The following is a 23,618-nucleotide window of genomic DNA, read 5'->3' on the forward strand; positions in this document are numbered from 1 at the left end:
AAGGCGCAATTATTCATAGAAATTTTCCGATGCATCGATTGGCTCATCGTCAAGGTGGTCTTCCTATCTGCCTACTTAGCCTGTTTAGCCGGAAAAAGATCAGTTACATAAATTTTTCTTCTTCCTCTGCATACGACCGTCACGAAGTTCACTCAATAAACATATACGACATGACATTTGTTTTGTATCTCGTCCTTCAAATGGAGGTTCTTCTCAGATGGATGATGAAATTGCTTGGGCAATCTTGTGGGAAGATATACAATTGGTATCACGATAAACATCGAATTAGACCGAGTTTTCTCGGCAAAAAATGTAAGTGTCTTCTCGCGTATCTGATCGCAATTAAACATCCAAGCGCGATTATATCTAATCGCTTCGCGCGATGGTTATTTATACCCGATTCCAATTTGATTCCGACATATCCGCGAGGCAAAAACGTCATCTTGTTATTAATCGGCGAATGAAACAAATAAATCGTCGTTAATTCGAAAACCGGATTACATCAGTCAATCATCGTCGCATTTAGCAAATTAGCTTGAATATATTTTTTCAAAAGCATCTTTTTCTCAAGATCGGCTTTTAATTATACGTCTATCGTGAAGCGTGAAAACATGCGTTGAATATACCCGTCATCTGATGTTGATCGAAAATTTTTTCTCTCTTTCTCTTTTATTCCGCGAGGAAATTCAGCGGTAGAAAGAAAAACATGGCGAGAACCAGAGGCTACCTTGGTAAGTTTGAACTTCACCAAACAGTGAAAGTGATTTACTTAGGTGTCTTTTAGAAAAGAGAAAGAAAAAGAGATAATCTTCCAGAATTTGTCTGCGGATATGCATGTCCTTCCTGCATAAGTATTTACCTAGCCTAACCCAATCTAGAACACGTGGATCAAATGGCCATTAATCATCCTTTGCAGGCTCTGAATGAAGAAAGAAGCTGAAATCCGCCTTTTTTATAAATCATTATATGTGATTTATAATTCCGCGAGAAAAAAATATGGAGAACCTTCGTTCAGCATTTCGAGGACATCTGTCGTAGGTGGCGGCGATCGAGTTAATTATATAACGTAAAAGAAGATGTTGATCATGACAACTTTTTTGTAACAATGGTATGTATGAAGCGGCATTTTTTCTTTTTTTTTGTTTGCGCACGAGCCTCATCTCCCGTAAACAGTTAATTAAATATCGCGCAAATGTATTCAAGGATATCGACGGCATTGGACATAAATCAGATTCGAAGACTAGAATCTAGAATTCTTGAGAATCACGTTGCATACATGAGTTGATCGTAGTGATAAGGCAATCAATATATATTGGCAACTTTTTCTCCAAACTGATTCGCTAAATTAGTGCTATTATACTTATAATTCATTCGGATGAAAATTATTTCGTCCCCGGGGGCACAATTTATCGGTCATCATAGCCGGAGTAACATCGTGCATCTCTCAAGCGGACTCTGTTCGTTTTCTATGATCTACGAGCTGGATCTACGGCTGCGTACACAGATTAGAGATCGATGGGTGTGTTGTTGCCGGTCGGATCGGGTGCGCGATCATGCGTTAAAATGAAAGGAGACGTGCCGAGATGTGAGAAGTAAGAAAAATTATTCAGCTTGCTCTCGACATCAACCGCTCGCTTTGGTATCCTAAAAGAAGAAATCTGCAGCGACTTCATTCGTGCGACCGTAGATCCACGTTTGGATATTATCGAAATTTTTTCACGCGTTGGAAATAGATTCGATCGTTTTGTCGCGAGATCTTCTCCTCTGGGTCTGAATCCGATTGAAAAAAAATCAGCGTAAAAAATTCCGCGAGGTTAATTGAAACCCTCGTCAAGATGCGATGATAGATAATAGATAGCGGTGCACGCTATTAACGATTCGCGAGCATATACCTATCGATTTGTACCGCTAATCGCTAGGTCAATCCGGTCGGCATGATTTTTTTCACTTTCTAAACTTGCGACGAGAGCGCGCGGAATTTCGTGATTAGCTCGGTTGTTTTTGTCAATGTCACGCTGGCAATAATGTTCGGTGGCGCGTAGAATTATTGCCTCATCGCTGCCGTTGTAGATTGCTCTTTTGCTTGTCTCGAATTGATATTTTGTGATACGAAGCGATCTTTGATATCCCTGCACTGACAAAACTATGTAATTTGAAGAATTTTCCCATTTATTTTTGGAATATTACTCTGTTCTAAAATAGGCATCAAAAATCCTTTTAGCTTAAAATGAGAATCCTCTAAAGATTGGTATTAGATATTCCTAATTTATAAAAATGTAGACGAAATGAGATTTACTTTTACGTTAATAAGGTATATTATTTTACAACATACAAGTAAAGAAAGCACATAAATTATTACACATATGCGTTGCTGCAATAATATACTATATAACACCAAATATATAGGTCCACATAAAAAAAACATACGATTATATTTGTTATTAACAAAAATATATTTTTATTGTTAGTTTAGGAGAAGATATTTTAGAAATACTTAATCTTTGTTATAAAAAAATTTACAGTATAAAGTCCTCTTACTTCGAGAATACAATTTCTTCGGTAAAGCTATCATCGATACTTCTGTCTACAAAAGCTGACTCCTTTTCGTAACAAGAAATTTCTCTTGTCCCGTTTCTAGTTATATTTTTTTTTATTTGCATTTTAGTTTACACAACCATTGAGATATCAGAGAAGCTATCAATACTTTTGGGTATATACAATCAATTAGTTTTTTTTCTTAATCAGTGCTCCCTGCATCGCTTTTTGCAAATGAGGAAAGAGAAGAATCCATTATGCATTTTCTATCCATTAACTTAGACGTCTGAAAACATTTTTATTATATTAATATTTTGTATTTTATGTTAATTTGATATAAATATAAATTGTATAAACAAATTGTGTGCATTTTTATGTTTTTGCATGCTAACAAAATCTGACTTCTACTTTCTCTTCTCTATCATATCGTCTCTGTTTTGATTACCCTTTTCATACCCTTCATTAGCGCGACGAAGAAGTCTCGGTCTCGAGTTACATGACGTAAATGTCAGCTTTTTACAACTTCGTTGATTAAGACACACTTTTTTTGCGATCGAATCAAGCTGCAAGCTCGATCGACGTGCATTTCTTGCTCATTGACATAAATGAACGCAATACCTAAGAAGAGTTTTTTATCGAATCCCAGTGGAATTTCATGAAATTGTTTGCAGAGAGATCGTCGATATATTTTTTTGTACAAACTACATTCACTTTTGCCATCACAACGTTATATTCATCTAAACAAAATGTATAATAAAATACATATATATTATGTCCAATAATATTTAGATTTTGATTCGGGTAATTAATATCTAAAGAATTCGAATATTGTTTGTAACTTAAATATAATTTCACTGCGTAAATCAATATGCATATTAGTTCGATCTTACAGCTTATTAAAATCTGAAGCAGTGTATTTATATTCAAGTTTCTTCGGCGGTATCTTTTTGCAATAATATTATTATCACCTTCTGCATCACATCATTTATAAATATGGCACAAGAATGCGAAAAAATGTGATATTTTATTGCATATTGAATGATAACTAGTAATTATATGCATATATTCGATATAACAAAGATAAAAATTATTTCGTTTTTTATGAATTTAAATAAAACTTCGCGTTGGTCGCGAATTAATTAATTTACCGCGCATCATAATCTAGAAATAACTCACGTATTTATTTATACAAGGTAAACTCAATAAAATGATACAATTAGAGTGATAACTATTATAATAAATTATGATAACTATTATAACGTCGAATTAATCGGCGCATTTACCTATTGTTTCCTTTGACGATTCAACGATAGAAGAGTTTAAGTGGCGCACGTGTGAACGTTATTGTTCAGTCAGATAGATTTGAATGGGATCGCGAGAATGGCGTATACGATAATAATACAATACAAATCTCGGATCTCTCGAGTGGGCGTCGCAGGATCGATTCAAGCAAAAGTACCCCGCATATAAATCTGCACAGACAAAGTTCAATCTTCATTAAATCAACGCCAGGCCATACATTAATTAACTCGTTTACAGCTATTCGAGATTTTCTTCATTTTAGCAACATTTATTTGCCAGTTTCTAAAAACTGAGCAGTTGTTAAATCAAAATTATAATATAAAATTAATAATAAGGATAAGTTATAATAGTAAAAAATAATTGTTGTGTCAAAATAGATAAATTAATAATAAATACTTATGAGAGCAATTATTATTGCATTAAAAATGAAGAAACTTGTATAACTGCTTGCATTTATTTTCTTTTTATAATGTATAAAATTGTATTTTTTTCTATAAAATAAATTGTTATTAATTATAATGTGAGAATTGTAGAATGAAGCGTAATCTGGTGTCTTGAAGATGAATCGAATGTTGGAGTATATCTTAGAACAAATATTATTTATCGTTGATAAAGAAAATCTCTGCACTTTATAATTTTCTGTAATTGTTTAAATAATAGTCAAACTCAAGTAAATTATTATCGTTGCGTTACTTTTTAAATAGTTTCTTGATGAAATTTATAATTTATTTAATACAAAATTGTTTCTCAAATGCATGTATGTAACACTTAGAGCGCAGCACAAGTCAGTAAACTGATTGTGAGTATTGAAGAAGTATGTTCACTTTATATCATATTTTTCTTAAAAATAAAATAAATGTATAAAAGTATTATTTATATTTATAATATTTTTTTCTAATTGTCGAGAAGAACAGCTTAATTTTTATGCAAAAAGAGTATATATCTTTTTTATTCAATTCAATTCAATGATTTATTCTTCAACTCTATTATGTAACTCTTAATTGTAAGAAAAATAATATTATTTTATTTCACTTATTTGTATTATTTTCGTCTTTGTTAAATCTAGAAAAAGCGTACAAAATATCAAAATTATATCATTTATCAAATCATATCGAATAGGAATGTAAGACAAAGAGAGGAGATAATCGACATACAGAGGTAACATTAACATTTAGGTAATCCACAACTTGAAGTGTAATATTTTAATAGTAATCATAATGAAGAGTTACAGGATGCTTTTTATACAATATGTATAGATAGACAGCGTCGTATAATATAGTTTTTCTTAAGTAATTCGTTCAATATATTTATGCTCTAATCACTTCATAAGTTTATTATTCTCTATAATAAAAGAGAAATAGAAATATGGAGGAGAAAGAGAGAGAGGGAAAGGGAGGGAAGAAAGAGAGAGAGAGAAAGAGATAGAAAGAGACAGAGAAAGACAGAGAGATATGTAGAATGTGTATTCGTAAAATCTTTACGTGAAAAAACAAGTGAAACCCCAACTCTCGGTGATTACAAACGGACAATATAATTCTTTGTATCATTTATTTTGTTTATTAATCGCGAGCGTACTTAGTACACATGTAATATACTGTATGCTTAATCTCTCGTCGTTAACTTAACTTTCTCGTCGTCGGTTTTAAAGACGCGTTTCTTCTTAAATATTCCTACTGGGGGTGAATAAAACGCGAGGAACGATATGGTTCGCTAATTGTGACTTCTTTCCTGTCCCACTTTTTTGATCTCGAGAAAAAAGAAACTCCTAGAAAAAATCATATTTATATATATATATTTTTTTATATATTAATAAAAATCGGGGAAGAATCTTTCCTCTTATCTCTTTACAAATGTTAATATATATGACCTAATAGAGAAATTTGTACACAGTTCTTTTCGCCATAAGATTTTGTTTCTTCTCTTCTAATTATTTAATTACACATTATTCTCTCTTCACGTGAATTTCTTCGCTTCTCATGATTTCGTACATCATTTCTTTCTTTTAATACACAAATCTGATGCTAAAAAAATTTCCTCGTTTCACTCAGATCCGAAATATCTTATCTGACGAATCCCGCATCAAAAATGGAATTTTTTCCTCGTTGTTTCGTCTCACTCTTGCTAATATTACATAATCTTTGTTTCAGCTATATTCTAATAAAACTTTCGGACAATCCTCAAGATTGAAAACGATCGAAGTGATTATTAGCGCGATCATCATCTCTTATACGATAAGATTTTTACAACAAATCTAACTTGCGCGATTACTCGAAGAGTTCATCCTGCGAGTTCTGAACGTAACTTAACGCGATACTATAATACACTGTTAAAAACAAATCGGTTGAGAATAACTCACACATAGATATATGTATATATGTAGGATTTACAAACGTCGGTGTGTGATTGGATTATCGATCATGGTGGATACATTGCAAGCAAGTTCAACAAATCTTTGTAAATCGTTCGATGCTTATGACGTATACGACGATCCTCTTTGCCGAGCAACGATGTAATAATAACGATAAATTAACTCTGTTAATAATAGTAATAAATAATGTTATATCGCGCGCTTCTTTCAATCGATGCCAAGGACAAAGAGGGATGAGGAAAGGTAGTAATTATTTAATTTTATGTGCGCGTATTATATATTCATTTAACGAATCTGTAGAAACTATAGAACTAGGTGATAGAAGAGCTTCTGATGGGTGTATCTATGTATGTGTTTGTGTTTGTGTGTGTGTGTGTGTGAAGGAAGAAGGCTAACTGGTCCTTTTGTTGTTCTTGATGCCTAGTGCAAACAAATGTATAGCGTAAAAAAGGATTGCGTCAATAAAGTCTTCAGGCATTTCATTCGCTGAGTTCTTTGCATTCTTTTCTAGAGCACGTGTGTTGTGTTTTACAAGTATAATTGGGGTTTCAATTCTTTGTGATTATATTCCTCGAAAACTTCTCCGGAGAATGAGTATACTGACGTAATTGTAATTATCACTGTCGGCTGTCTTTCATAAAAATTTACGGTATCATCACCGGAGAATAATCCGCATTATTATAACTGGAAAATACGTTTGTCTCGTGAAAGTGCAAGTATCGATGTTCTGCAAAGTTGAAGTGTATCGGCAGACTATTCTAAGCTAAAGGTATAGGGTCCTGCGCGTCGGGACGTTATTTCTCCAAGTAACACCGTCAAAATCGTCGAGAGTCCTGAGACGGAACGGTTACTCGCAAATGATTCTATACATTACATTAAGGGAAAACGAGCTCTTCTTCGAAACGCAAATCACCCGGTTCGACCTCTGGGCTATGTTGAGATCTCGATCACTGGCTCCGCAGTGTTATTATTGAGCAGCTCCTGCTTCTCCCTAAGCTTCAAGTCGTACTGCGAGGGCGACGGTGACTTCTTCGCCTCGATCGGCGACAGTCCGTCCGTTTCTTCTAGAGGAGACGCACCTTCTTCGCTATCTTCGTCCTCGTCGTACTCGACCTCCATCTTACTCTCGTTCATCTCCCGTAGTCGATTGGGAATATAAGCCGGATGGGGTAACCCGTATCCACCTTCTCCGCTGTAAGTAACCTTGCCCATGAAAGACCTGATCTCGTCGAAATACGTGTCCTCCCGCTCGTTTTCGTTGCTACTGCCAGGCGAGTCGGCAACCGAGACTACGCCGCTACCGTCGTCGGCCTCGTGCTTCTTAAGGTGTCGGTCCAAATTGGTCTGCTGGCCGAAGCACCTCTCGCAGAGTGGACACTTGAACGGTCGTTGTTTGTCGTGGATGTTCCGGACGTGTCGCTGCAGGTTGCTGGAAATGCTGAAGGATCGCTCGCAATACTTGCATTTGTACGGCTGCTCGCCGGTGTGGGTCCTCAGATGCCTCGTCAGATTGGCCGAGCGAGGAAACACCTTGCCGCAAAACTTACAGGAGTACCGATCCTTCATCTTGCCGTGGACGTGGTGATGGTGGTGATGATGGTGGTGGTGATGGGGCGCCATCACGGTCTCCTGAAATGGTTTTACGCCGGGGAACGCGCTCAGCGGTGGCCGGGCGAGCAAATCGAAGCCACTTCCTGGTCTAGCGCCGCTGAGCCCGTTCATAAGTGAGCCTAAAAAAGGAAGCCCGCGAGGTGGGCCAAAGGGTGGGAGCGGAGGTATCAGTCTGGACTCCGGGGCGGCTGCACTCGGGGGTGGCGGCGCACCGGGAAATCCCGGAAAGGTTCCCGTAGGACCGCGATACATCGATTCGAGAAACATTGGATGTATCGGTCTGGGATAAGCCATATGCGGCGGCGTATTGGTCGGTGGTTGTTCAGTCGGTAGACTGGTCCTCAGTTGCTGAGGACTGCTAGGTACATCCTTGGACTCGAGTTCCATTGGCGGTGGAGCAACAATGTCTTCTTCCGGTTTTGGGGGATCAGGAGGTGCAGGTGTTTCCTCCATCTGCACCAGTGCCGGCGATGGTGTGCGACTCTTCCTGTTCGCGGCTTTCGCGGTGGCGTCCTGTTTCCTGGTTTGCACCCTTAAATCCAGTGGTTGTTCCGTCGTTTCTTCTTTCGAGACATTCGACACGTTCTCGCTTTCCATTTTTCGCTCATTGCTTCTGCTTACTTCTCTTCTCTTGGATAGATCGTCATCGCTCTCCGGAGTCGGTTGAACCGGAGGTCTAGCCGGAGACGGTCTGAAGGTAGATGTGGCTTCCTCTGCCGTGGAAGGAGACACCTTGTTATGTTGCGGCAGTACCCTCGGGGGAGTGAATCGTTCCTTCTTGGGGCTTTCGCTCCTTTTTTCAGGTTCCTCGATCTTCGGCGGGAAGAGCAGAGGTGTATTCAGGAAATTCGGAGCGTTCGGAAAGATTCCCGGATATGGAGCCATCAGACTAGGTGGGTAGAAAGGTAGACCGCCTGGCAGACTCACGGGAGCTCGTGGATACACCAGGAAGGGACTCGTCGTCGGCGGTAACTGCGGCATAGTTCCAGGCGGACCGGTCGGAGTTGTAGAATCGCAAAATCGCTTATGCTTTGACAATGACGTCACCGTGCTGAAGGACTGTCCGCATTTAACGCATTTGATTTGCATGCGACAGTCGGCGTGCATGCGCTTGTGCCGGCATAAATTCGAGAACTGCGTGTACGCCTTGAAACAGACCTCGCACTGGAACGGCTTCACGCTGCTGTGGATGTGAGTGTGCTGCTTTAGGCCGGAACTGGTCGCGAAGGTCTTGCCGCACTCCGTGCAAGCGTGGCTCCTGGCACCCACGTGATGCGTTCTGATATGGCGCTGTAGATTGGACGGGTCCGTGAAGACCTGCCGAATGTTCGACTTTTAGCGATATTTGGAAGATGCCACTAGAGAAAGGATTGTCTGATTTCGAAGTATTAGGCGCGAATTTAAAACTTACCTTCGGACAATTCTCGCAGGGATAATTTCGGAGATCACCGTGAACGATAGCGCGATGCCGTACCAGAAGCGGCCGCCAGGCGTAAGCACGGGGACAGCTGTCGCAACGGTGCTGCTCCGCTGGGTATCTGTGACAAGTCACCAGGTGGCTATCCAATCTGAAAATTAATTATTCGCACAATCCGCATTAAATATGGCATAAGAGGTACAATTCATTGTAGATACAGAAGTGTACCAAATTGGGAAAATTTTGTAGTACAAATCCAATCGTCATGAAACATTACACAGACTATGAGATAAAAAAATATGAAGAAATCTAATCAAAATCGGATAGCTACATGAGTGGATCTTGGTAAAAAATCAAAAAATGGGTCTGATGTGTCATGTGACGGCAGTGCCCATTCACCACTCATCCAATCTTACAATCAATTTTATAAAATGAACGCTTAGTAATTGGCAGGGTTTTATTCATTTCTGTCTCTTTTGTCATTATCGATGTTTATTTGTCCATTCAATTTCAATTATATTTCTTCATATTTTATCTCATACTGTGTCTGTATCAAGTTTCATAACAATTGGTTTTGTACCACAAAATTTTCCTAATTTGATATATATATTCCATCAAGATCAATGATAGTGACTCTTTTAGCGGGCAGAAATGTTTGCGAAAAATTATTCTCCTTAATGTACCTCGCGAGAACTTTAATCAGCACACCAGCGCGAGCAAGCAGGATGCTTGCCACGGTAACTGACTTGCGCTGATAAAGACCAGGCGCAATCCCGGATGATGACTAAGTGACTCTACGGCGAGTGGCGAGTCTCGACTCTCGTGTAATAACGGTCGCACGCCCCTGAAGAAGAGGGCGGCCGTCGCGCACGAACGCACGCCGTCACGAAGAAAAGCCATCGTTAGGGGAGGGAGAGGGAGGGAGAAAGAGTGGTTGTCACGGGGTAGGCATGGGTTATCGTCACACGGGAGAGCGCCGTGGTGTGCGGCAACATTGATTTTACACCCCCGGACACACGCGTCGTGTGAAACCTATTCGCGGTGAGATAGTGCCTTCATGGTGACTTCATGCCGTGCCAGATGAGCTGCGGGCACGCGACGCCTTCGATGATGTATAAGGGGGTGGCCGCTTTAGCGATCCCGGCGTAGGGTTTAACGCCCCACAACAGGTGAATCTGCCGCGTCGAGAAACTTAGTGGCTTAATGTCGGCTGAGAGAGCACGGAGATTGTATCGTCGGTGTGGAAAAGACTATGAGAGTCGATCATCAATTTTCAAAGCTTAGATACCTTCAGTAATACGTACTTAACAAGTCAAATGTGATTGATTAAAGAGGTAGAAGTTAATACAAGAAATGAGGAAGAGTTCATCAAGAGAAGATGGTATTGTTTTAAATAATAACGCATTCTTGAAATAAAATCAATTACAATAGTTAATGTATTAGTAGTAGTAAAAGTCCATCAACCAATCAGGTATACAATTAATATTTTTAACTTTGCATTTAATGATAACGGATAAATAAAGATTAATATATTTCTAAGGAACTAGAAAATTGCGCTCTCTCATCGATTGCACAATGCCTGATGGAATTTGCATTTAAAGTGATATTTAGCAGCAAAGTTGCATTTTTTGTACATTGTTAAATCATACAGAGAGCAACAGAGAAAAGAAATAACTGTACTTCTTAAGTAATTTATAGAGCAATATTGGATTTAAATTGTTGTCATATTTCATATACTCTCACCTCTCTAATTTCATATTAATTACTCTCTAATTAAAGGCAATGACACGGCGACAGAACGAATGCTGACTAAGCACGTTGCTCAATCGCAACGAACTCCTTGTTCGTTTCGAAGAAGAAGTCGCCGGGGAGGAAGTGAACGTTCTTGAAAAGCGCTCGCTTGCGTGACAAAAAGCTTTTTTGCGAGCACGTATTGTATAGCCACCGAGATTTGAAGGCGATTACGCATGGCACTTACCCCCGGGATTTCCATCGATTAATTAATAATTGACGGAGTAAAAAAATCGACGGACGCGACGAAACGCTTTAACGTTGATCGATAATAAAAGCGGAGTTGTCTCTCGATTCGATCCGGTGGGAGGTAACTGAGCATGTAATCGTCGTTCATCTGATTTCAAAAGCCTGTAATGATGCTCCATGAATCCTTCATGAGTTTAGCTTACTGTGTATCGTCGCGCCAACGTTGACGGCGTGGAAATATAAAGATATTTTCTATGTGAATAAAATAACATTTTTTACAAGATACGTACGATTCAACAAAAATGAGGAGCCTGTTCTATCATTGATCTAGCATATTAGAACTTGTGGAAGATATAAGCAGAAAATTATTTCTTTGCTTTATTTTCTGATATTAAACAAATGAAATCATCATAATGCAATGGGAACTTACAGCTCGATATCTTGAAACGGTTTGTCACAGACGGTGCATCTTGTTTCTCCTTCTTCTTCGTCCTCCTTGTCCTCGTCGACAGTTCCACTGTGCTGTGAAGCTGTAAATGACGAATATAACAAAGATTATAAAAGTGTTCTCGGTATATTACAATGAAAGTCGCAATTTTATCGCTATATAAATGTGTGCAAATGGTCAATAGCTCTATAAATTACAATCCCCTACGAACGATGATACGTTACTCGTCGCGGTGAGCAAATTACGTGATCCAGAACCGCGCGAGGGTTACAAAAGCGTGGCGTGACAAGTGGACACTCGTGGATTGATTTTGAATTATTAAATTAAAGTAGCGCAGTGTGTGTGTGTATCGTCTGATCTACAAAACTTCAGCACTCCTATGGGATTCAACGATGATTTAACTAACTTCGTAGAATTGGCGGGAAACAATTTTCGAGGAATTTCGTGGCGTTAAATCATCGACTTTTAATCACACTACACATTCTCGTAATTATGTCGCGCTTCTCGTCGTGTTGTCAAATTGTTCGCGCATTCAAATTTCTACTGGTGTTAAATCAGTCATTTTCATTAATTATTTATACACAAAATTAATTTAAGCATGTATGCAATTATAATAAATATATTATAATAAATTAAGTAAAAATAACAATTTTTATTCCAGAAAACTTTGGTGATTAAATATTTTGATAATATATAATTTATGCGGTGATACGATTAGAAAATAAATATTGTAGCAAAATAATTAATTATTATTAATAAAAATTATATATATATATATAAATATTTTATTAAATGTGCACGCATACATTAATTTATTAAATGGATACGTGCATAATTATTTGCGTCGTCATTTTATAAAATATTTACCGTCTAGTTAATAATCCCTCTTTCAAATATTGATCATCTGCTACATTTGTAACACGATTGCACGCTTATAAAACGCTGTAGGTCACATTCGAGTGGAATTCGAGTTATTTCACTGAAACTCTCTGCCAATTTTATCTTTTCTTTTTCTTTTTAATAAATACGATCCGACACACAAGCGATCGCGAAGACAATAGACACAATGATGCTCCAGTTAGTTGACGGTACACTGACCAGTGACTGCAAATGCAAGCGGGGGTGTTCAGAATCGCTTGCTATTGGTCACAAGCGACCAGCCAATCGTAAGTGAGTCTCGACAGCCCCCCGCAGCGTTTCGCTTCCAAATATCAGAATATACCTGCAACGGCAGGTAAAATCAGAAGCCCATGAAGGAGACAAGGTACAATTATGATCAACGATTGAACACGCAACTAGCATCAAAGAGAGTATCTCAGAGAGCAAATACGTACTAGTGAAGACTAACTCTGATCGATCAACTGTCCCTATTGTTAAAATTAATTTTTCGTCTATTTTTATGCAAATATTTCACAAATCTAGTAGAAAGAGGCAAACAAATCGAGAGGAGCAAATTGTAGTGAAAGATAGTTGGAACAATTTTTTTAATCATTTTTGTCCGCACGTACATATAAGTCTAAGCTTAGACGAGTATGATTTAGCTTGAGTTTGAACGATATACAACCTCCAACGGTTATTTAAATCTGCCGCTACACTTGTTTTCACCATATGGTCTAGTGATGGCCCCCAACGGACCTTTTCATGGGAACCGAGTACAATCCCCGTACCACCAAGTACGCCCAACGCCACGCTACCATCTCTCCCTCTGGCCCTTTAGTACGTTAATCGTTGCTCTCTCCACTAATTCGTAGCGGCATACCGTGAATTTAGACAATGAAGGATGCGGCTGACTTCGAGTTCACCCTCGAAACGGTCTCGCTCGAATGCAGTATTCAAAAAACGGCAGCAATAAGAAACGAGCATTTTTTTAAATTTTAATATTAATTAGTAATGACACCTATAATTAATTAATAAAAACTATAAATTGTTTTCAGATGTAATAAAAAAATAGCTGATGATCCAAGTATATTTAAATAAAAGTGAATTTTATAAATAATCTTTCTGTGTGAATTCTTTGCAAAATTGCTGGATAATAATATATATAAATAAAATGATAATAAAATGAGTAGAAAATTGTAGTTACAAATTAAATAAAAAAGTAGATTATAAATAAAAAAAAACTTCAAATTATAATAATACATTTCTCGCACTGATACTCTATATAACGAGAAATATTTTTCGCATAAGTTTGCCAAAAAAAGTTCATAATTTATTAATTAAGCACGCTGCATATTTTTTATGCGATCGTTCCTTAAGATTAATGAGAACGGTTGAAAGCATTATGTTAATCTACTCGTATAGAAGGAGTAGGAACAAAGTCACATTGCGGAAAGTCAACAGGTGGGATCCACTGGCAACACCCTCCCACAGTCGAATAGTCAGTTGGCAGTTGTATGGGAAAAAGTAACGGAAATCAATGTTTTTGTCGCATTGGGACGCATCAACGATTCAAAAAGGGAAATTATTAAAATATTATTAATAGAAATAAATTTATTTATATTATTCATCTGTTCGTGTTTATTGCGTTTTTCTATCTTCATTCTTCCCCGATTAGCACATTTCCGCCCGGTGAGAAACAGTTGATTCGATTATTATTACAGAAACGATGACGTTTTTCATATAATAATAAGAAAAAATGGAATATTTTCCTTCCGGTAAATTATCGTATTAAATATTATAAGACGTAAATACATCAAGAATATATCTAAATTTGTTTTACTTAATTAATAATAATTTTTTTTTAATTATTGAAGAATTTGAAAATATACTTCAAGATTACATATATGTAAGAGATCTTTAAGACTAAATTCTCATTTCTAAAAATTTTATTTTTACAAAACATGATTTTAAAGTCGTATATTTTAGAAGGAACGCACATAATTTAAAGCATTTCTAATTTAGGAAATATCCTGTACAATATATACAATAGTATATATATTTAAGAAATAAATTATGTTTTTTTCACACAGAAGTTCTTCATTTTATATTAAATATGTCACATCAATTTTTACGGGCATTTGTTTAATATTTGTTCAATATCGTATAAAAAAATGTTTAAAGAATGAGATTTCTCTTTTTACGAAACAAACGGAAAATCGATATCTGCCAGCATCTTTCTGTAAAAATTTGTCGCACGCGACCGTAGCGATTTCGAATCAAATGTCAAATAAATGTGTCGTTAGTTCGATGAATCAGATGGGGTTGTAACATGTCACACGCATCTCCCTACCTCGCCACCCCCTCAGAAAAGAGTGTCGCGTGCCCTTTTGTACGCGGATACCCCTTTTTTCTCATTCTAACCCGTGCCCTTTTTTTTCAATCGTCCCTGGGACCTGGTTACGCGCGTGTTAATCGACAATAGTTAGCTATAAATTATCCGCTACCCTAATAGAGCTATCAGAAAACAGACCAAATACGGTACAGATGTAAAAAAAAAGAAGAGAAACGGCGATAGAAAAAACAAGTATCACAAAAAATCACGCTCATAATTCATCGTAATTGTCTGCAATAATTGCATCTACCATTTTACAATTTCCAATTCGATTCATGTAGGTCCTAAAGAATTGCTGGGAAAGTCATGGTGTAATTGATGTAAATGTAGATACATGTAAGATCAGACATCTTTATGATGTAATTAGTTGTCTAAATGGTTATAAACATTAATATCTGAGAGAAACTCGGATATGCATTTGCTTGCCTCGTTGCACTAGCTTGTCGGAGATTTTCTCGTAAAAATAATTTTACTGAAATAACATAGTACCACTATACCAAAGATATTACTAGCAGACTCATTTATAATTTCTTTATTAGAAAATATTAATCTATTGTGAATCGACTGAAGAAAATGTGTATTAATATTATATATATTTATATATAACAAAATTAATTTTAATGCATCCGATATTCTCTATAAGTCAAAATTAATTAAATAATTATGTAGCTAATTATGTAAATACCCAGAAAAGAAACAAGCTTTTACAATTTATATTATTGATATAAAATGGAAGAGAATCACGTGCAACTTTTTTTTGCGCTATAACCCTCATCTGCCTATTGTCGCAAATGAGATTTTTAATCTCGAAATTAATTCAGAGCAATTAACATTATTGGTAGACTCAACTTAATTGCCGCAGTAACTTTTCGCATTCTACTAAAGTCATTCCATAAAATTGTGTCTCCCTTCTTTTGAACCCTGCTTCTAACCATGATTCTTATTAAATGTATATTGAGAGCAAATTTTTTCTGCAAAATAATCTTAAGTAATTCGTATATAAAAATTTGCCATAATTTTTATTACTGTTTCTCATAATAAAATTATAATTTATTTCGTCAAGTATAAAAAAGAAATTACATACATAGTAACACTAAAAATTATATATGTAAGTTAGTAATAATATATTTATAATTATTTATTGTTATAAATTAAATATATTTATATATATATATATTTTTTTATGATATATTATAAAAATTATTATACATTTTATTTGTTTGAATCAATTTGACTAAAACTATTAGCTATCTTTATTTATCAGAAAAGTTTGATTAATTTTTCTCAAAGATTAAAGCTTTGATTTTTAGAAAACTTTTAATTATAAATCTATCATAGAGTTATATAATGTGCGTAATAACACATTTTATAAGTAACCTTGTAAACAACTAACTTTGTCAATAGAAAATTTAATATTAAATATATTAGAGCATCTTCCGGGAGGCGCGAGGAGACTTTAACGAGGTCTCGAAATTATGACGAAAAACTGTTGGCAAATTAGTCGTAGACTCTGCGAGCTCAGCAGAACTTCGACAATAAGCCCGGTTTTAATTACCGCGACATCTGGATGTCGCGTATAACCCTCAGGCCCTACCAAGTCATCATCCAGATTCTGACCATCGCGCAGAAGTTACAACCAGATAATTGTCGAGCAGTCAGGCACGTAGACGCTACCCTTCTTCGTAAACGTCCCGAATATATTAACGGCGCAATGGTCCACATAATGAAATCCAACGATTGATTGGCTAAATTAAGCGGACGGATTAAAAATGGGCGTTTTAATTGTTGAAAGTAATATATTAAAATTTTTTTTAAGTAAAGATTTTTCTACCATAAGATCGATTTCAGTATTAAAAAAGATAAAGTATTAAGAAATAATTCAATTGGCAATAATATGACTAATATATATTTTAATATAATACAAAAAATTATATTTATACGTATATATGTATACCTATGTACAATTTATAACATATATGTATATTAATATATTAAATATATTTATATAAGTAACATATATGGCGTGTATTAATTATAAATATTTAAAATTCTTTCTTCTAAATACGAAGAAATGATTAAAAATTGTTTTAAAAATGTGAAAAAAAAAATAAAAAATATATTTATAAATATGTTATCTGGTATATTTCAATTTTTTTTAAATAATGCGATATAGATATATGTATCCTCCCGATATATACATCTTACACGTAAATGTATAATGCAATTTTATAAATATATACTTTGTACATAAATATCAATATTTCTATCAAATAAATAAATAAAAAACACATGTTACATTTAAATTGTATAGCATTTTGCACGTATATCGATAAATGAGACGAGATGGTTCCGGGTAAAAATCGACCGGGAAGGGATGAGGGAGAAGCGGACAGAACGACATGTGACTCGGACACGTCTATCTGCAGATAATCAGCGCTTATTACCGAACGGGGGTTAATACGCAACGACCGACCAGGTGAATCACGCCAGAGTCAAGGGTGCATGACGAGCAGCTCGTGCACACAACGATTCCCGATTTACCCTCTGACCGCCCCCGATTCGTCGTTTCGGAAAACACCTGCCCTTGCACCTTCATTTGCGTCCATACTCGTGATCGCACGAGCCACCAACGTGCGCGATGTGTATCGCAGTACAAAAAGTCATAAAGTCGTGCCGAAAATAATCGTCAACTTTCTCTCTCTCTCTCTCTCTCTCTCTCTCTCTCTCTTGCGCTATAATATCTCTGGCCGGCAATCTAAGTATTATTTTATTTTGCATTTTTTAACTAGTTTTCATGTCTCCTTTTTCATATATCACTTTTAATAATATATTACATTATTTATTTTTATTTCAGATTTATCTGATTCATTGATTTAGTTTGTTTTTAATTTTATATTATATAAAATATTCCATTTGATATAATTTTTATATATTTTATATGATATTATATTTAATTAATTTTACATCATATAAAATAAATATCTATATCTAAAGATTTATTAAGACTAAATTGTTTCATTCTTCTTATGCAAAAAATTACAATTATATACGTATGTGTCGTGCGATGTAAAAGTATAAAATTACTATGTAAGTGTAGACAAATAGATAAATTAAAATGCTTATAATCTTATATATATAAAAAAAAACTCATAAAAAAAATTAAATATTCTTTTCACACAAGCAAATTCTTGTTAAAGAATTATTATCATTAAACACTTACCAGTCTCTCGATCGCTTCTGTCCTCGGTTGTATTCTCACCCAGCATGTCCTGCAGCTGAAGTGGTTCCCGAAGGCCTAGAAGAAGCTCTTCGCCCGTTACAATATCGCGAACAGCTTCGTACACCATCTGCGATTGTCAAGATTAATATTTAATCAATTTTCAATTCTTTAATCTTTCGAAGATACGTGTCAAGATAATTGTAAATTAACTGTATTAATTCTGCATGCGGAACGTAGATATACTATTATAAGCAATAATATATCTTCTTGTTAATATAAAAATAAATCTTATTTTATCCACATTTTTTTAAATTAGGAATATCTAATCCTAATCTTCAGAGGATTCTCATTTTAGCGCCAATATTAAAACAAAGAGTATTCTAAAAATAAGTGAATAGAATAAGAATATAATTTTTCAGTGCACTAGAGTAAATTATCCGAATTAAATCTATAAAAATATTCACAAAGAAAAGAAGAAAGCGCATTTTGATTTCATGAAAAAAAAATCTCACCCGCGTATAATCTACATGAGATTCTACGAAGGTTCACCAACGTCGGGAAGCCGTAAAGCGATTTTTATAGTGTCGTCACGGGGCCCTAAAGCATCATTACAAACGGCGATTCTGCAGGGCACTGATAGAGAAAGTGAGAGAGAGAAAGGGAGCTTCTCTCCCCCATTCCCACAGCGATTGCGAGAGGGCGTATAGGAAGTCAGTGAAACGACCCCGTGGGGTGACTTAATAACTAAACACCCTGTATACATGTAGCTTACGGCGCGCCCACAACATCGCGGATACCATGTGCCACGGTTCACAAGGGAAGGTTGGAAAGAGAGAAAAAGAGTCAAACGGACAGAAGCGAGCTCGACCCTAAATTGACACCGTGACCTCCATCGTTTCCGCTTATAACGTCTATTCGACGGCCAATCATACGTGAGGATAGTCCTTCGAGGGTGATTTGACCGAAAATCTGTTTCGTAATGTCTCTTAAAACTGGAATATTTGTTACAAACTTGCGCAAGGGCTAATCTGATAAAACAGATCCTATGTATTTTATAAGCGTATAATTTTTTTTTATCTATTTTATTAGAAAATAAATTAAAAATATATTTCTTTTTTTAGTGCGTAATTTTTTTATCTATTTTATTAGAAACTGGATTAAAAATATATTCCTTTTTTTAGTGCGCGATAAATGTGTGTTGTGTTTTTACCGAAATTCTAACGCTTTAATAAGATCGTATATTATGGTTAAGTAGTTTAATGGATGATGAAATATGCGGAAAATAATACGATATAATAAGAGCGATGTGCACTAATAAACTTTTCAACAATCGGTATAACATATGTGGAATAAATTGGAATTCTACTTGACGCCGAATAATTACTGTTTCCTATTAACTGCAACTGTCGATCGAGTGTCAGTTGCGTATAAATGCTCGCTAAATAGAGGATGCGTGAGTCAGAGAATAATTGCCAATGTTTAAAAAAAAAATCATTTTGCTCATAACGTGAGGAAGATAAAAAATTAATAAAAAAATTATTTAAATTTTTTAAAATAAAATTTCGCTTCTTGCGTCGCAACAAAGTGTCATAAATTCGCAAATTTGATATTCTCGACATTTTAATTCTTTAATCTTTCAAAGATACGTGTCAAGTTAATTGTAAATTAACTGTATTAATTCTGCATGCGGAACGTAGATATACTATTATATGCAATAATATATCTTCTTGTTAATATAAAAATAAATCTTAATTTTATCTACATTTTTAAAAATTAGGAATATCTAATCCTAATCTTCAGGGAGAATTCCCCTTTTAAAGTAACAGAAACTTTTTAGCGCCAATTTTAAAACAGAGAGTATTCTAAAAATAAGTGAATAGAATAAATTCTGAAAATAAGAATAGACTACATCGTTCGATTAGTAAATTTTTCTTACTTGACCGCCGATGAGCACGTGACGCATGTTTACTGCGTGCGGACTAGCAGTACTTCGAATGTATTTCAGCCAATTGTTCGTCTCATGGGATGCGTCTAACCAGCCTCTTACTCCGCTGCCGGCTATGCAAATCTGAAAAAAACGCATAATAGTCGCATATGACATGTAATAAAAAATATAGGGTTTTTAGTGTCTTGCAAGTAGAAATAAATTTGTCTCTATAGTTTGAACTCTTTATAAGCACCTAGAAAATAAAAAACAGTACTTATTCAAGTACATTCAACTGTTCTAGGTTCGATTACTTTGCAAAATTACAACACAAGAAATATCGTTTCTTAAGAATATTATTTGAATCCTAGAATCCTGATTATTGGATTCGTCTCGGATTTTCAAGTGCATCATTGAATTCTCGATCCCATCCCTATTTATTGAAGTCACGCAAATTATTTTCTAAGTGCGACTCAATATCGACGCACGTGCACATCCGCAGCTTCCGATTTGGAACATTGCGTTTAATCGGACTGTCAGCCCTCTAGTCGCGTCTGTCCCGGTGACTTTCAGCATCCACGAGGAGAAACGTGTCCCTACTTTCAGGGCGAGACAAGTGATTTTTTTCAATTGTCTAGCCTCTACCACCCTCCCTCTTTCCACCCCCGTCTACCCGCGACGCTTGACCGACCATGCGTTCCACCCCCGATGCGTCGGCGCCGTTCCAGGACACCCCATTTGCCGACGCGAAGCTACGGACATTCTCCTCGTCACCCTTGTCTCATGCGGTAAACACATTTTGCACTTCTCACCCCACGGACTTTGTTGTCCCTGGCATTTACGAAAATATTTCGACCATAAGAGCCATTGTATCCATCAAACGAGATAATTTAGAAGTCTTGTCTTCTTCTCCTATCGAACGAGGTAAAAATTTTGTTAAATAGGCAGATTGCGAAAGATAAAGATGATAAGTATAGCTGTAGAATATTCGTATATAATATTATCATTTGAATTTTAAACAGTAAACTGGTATATATATATATACCTAAATAATTTTGCATTATTATATATTATTTCAATGTATTTTTATTATTTTATTTAATCTTGTATGCACGCAATTAGACGGTCTATATTTTTTCGACAAAATTTGATATATAATTATATTTGTACCTTTATTTGTTATATAATAAAAAAACGTTTAAAGAAATTAAATACAGAAATTTAATTTAAAGAAATTAAATATAAACATAAGAAATTTAAAGAAATTAAATACATACATATACAAATATATATATGCATATATTGAAATAATATAAAATTATAAATAAATCTTTTGAATTTTATATTTAAAGAAACTTGTAAATTTATTTCTATTAAATTTCATCAAACTTAAGCTATTATTTATTATATATTATTATAAATTGAATAACTAATTATAATTTTATAATTTGTATTAATTATTATTAATTATAATAATATATTAATCTATTATATATGCTCTTTATGATTATGTTCTTTATTTAATGTTTGGTATAAAAAAAATTCTATATTAAAAATAATATTATATATTTTTATTTATAAATACTGCATAATCTCGATGAATTGATTTTTAATAAAATATTATATAAAAACAAATTTTGGCGGAAACAAATAAATTAAGTCGATATTATGATTGCTTAATAATATCGAGGTAGGCATTTTTTTTTAATTCATCAAGCTTATATTCAAATGTATTTGCAGTAGCCTGTAGATTTACACCATCTGCTGGTCGTAAATGTAACTATGTGCGTGACCATAAAAATCAATAAATATCATACAGGTGGATATACACGTTGATATTCTACAGGTAAATAATCCATAAAGTACGTTTTAAGTGATGAGAAACATTTTTTCACTGAGCTGTTCATTGATTATGAAAGCATTAAAAATTCACAAAGATCCTAGAGATTATCCGCATAGAGATTATCTGCGGCCTTCTTCAAAATCACCGGATAAACCAAAAAATTCATTACACTTTGACACTTTAGAAGCTCTTCCTTTTCATTCCTAAGGTCCAAGCTTTTTCCTCCCATATTCATATTTGATCTTCATCTTTGTATTCTTCTATAAGCCTCTACTTCATCTTTATCTTGATCTTTACTCTGTAAGGATCTCTATTTTTCATATTTTTTGCATGCATACATTTGCATCAACTATTTTACATATGTCTTTTCGTGAAATATTTTACAGAAAGTTAATTTTATTATCAATTCTTTTTAATGCTACAATTATCCTCTTGTTTAATGCCGCTATTATTATTTAATTAGCCATGATTTGATTTTCCAGTATTAATGACATTATGCGCAATTTACTGGACACCAATTAACGAATTACAACACAAGAAGTTGCCGAGAGGTTAAACGTGAACAGATCGTTTTTTAATAAAATTACTCGATCTATTTTTTTATCCCGAAACTTTTGCACTCACGCGATATATATATAAAAAAAAAATTGATCTACATAACAATAAATCTTACTATGAGAATTGAACGTGAACTAAAATTAATATGTTTCCTTCCACAGTATCATGTCTCGCAACACGTTCATCCAGGTAGTGCAGTCGAGAAACTCGTAATAGCGTACAATGACCCAATAGAAAATAGGACAGTTGCCAAAAAAGAAAAAAAGGAACGATGAAAAGGAATCAAGGTAGCACGATTCCTCGATGATCATAATGGCTATTTTGCTACCGGGGGACCATTAAGGTGAGTTTTTCGAAGACGGGCACGAACCAAGCATTGTGCACAATAGAACTCGCTGGCTTACACGACAGATTAGGATCTGTCATCTATGCCTATGATGCGATTTTTCGCGAAGGATGCCAGATTATTTGTATAAAAAAAGTTGCTGTTAACAAAACGTACATATTTGATAATAAATGAGAAAGTGTAACTGTTGCGTAAACCGTACAAAGCTGAAGCGTCATGGGAAAGATTGTAATCCATTTTGCTACAATTAAATTAAATTAAATTAATTTAATGTAATTTTTAATTTTACATTTTTCAAGAATGGACACTTTATGGTAATACTTTTTTTAAACTGAAAAAAAAAATGTAAATCTATGCTGACAAGCGACGAGAACAATTCTAGCACAAAGTAAGAGAGAAATGTGTGTTATAACGTATTATTCCAATAGAGAATGAGTTTAATATTATTATAAATTTAACAAAATTGCACTTTTTTTTATAAGATGCTCCAATTACGCGGTAAGTTTTCCCGACTGCGATTTCGGCATTTGTCAAGAAAATTGAGATGTTGATATATGTGTATGTATAGGACAGAGATTGATTCGTCACTGTCTTTAACGATCCCAACGGGGAGGTTTTTGCTTTCATCACACCGACGAACATCGGACATGTGCTAACAATTCGTAGCACAGATTTGGAGCTGTGAATATCTATGATCGTGCCGCGCTATTCTGCGGATGGAACCAAAAATTGTAGCACGGAATATCTTTACAATAGCGGTCCTGTTTCGAGGATGTGTTGCGATAGAAATTTTGA

The 23,618-nt window shown here is 35.1% G+C and overlaps 1 protein-coding gene across 3 annotated transcripts in view; it reads right to left on the reverse strand.

The window, feature by feature from the left end:
- Positions 1 to 5,024: 5,024 nt before the first annotated feature.
- The window catches only part of LOC114934309 (transcription factor hamlet), a 101,348-nt gene continuing 82,754 nt past the window's right edge, over positions 5,025 to 23,618 (reverse strand). For 2 of the 3 annotated variants that reach the window (XM_029306989.2, XM_029306986.2), the window contains exons 4-8: positions 20,089 to 20,220; positions 18,153 to 18,279; positions 11,644 to 11,743; positions 9,228 to 9,384; positions 5,025 to 9,148 (exon numbers count right to left, since the gene is read on the reverse strand). In XM_029306989.2, coding sequence (XP_029162822.1) covers positions 7,136 to 9,148; positions 9,228 to 9,384; positions 11,644 to 11,743; positions 18,153 to 18,279; positions 20,089 to 20,220 — 2,529 coding nt within the window. In that variant the 3' untranslated portion in view covers positions 5,025 to 7,135. The remainder of the gene's footprint in view (positions 9,149 to 9,227; positions 9,385 to 11,643; positions 11,744 to 18,152; positions 18,280 to 20,088; positions 20,221 to 23,618) is intronic. The other variant, XM_029306988.2, reaches the window with a different exon arrangement.

Source organism: Nylanderia fulva, unplaced genomic scaffold (assembly GCF_048542155.1).
Source record: "Nylanderia fulva isolate GAGA-0341 unplaced genomic scaffold, ASM4854215v1 Scaffold24, whole genome shotgun sequence".
Classification (NCBI taxonomy): domain Eukaryota; kingdom Metazoa; phylum Arthropoda; class Insecta; order Hymenoptera; family Formicidae; genus Nylanderia; species Nylanderia fulva.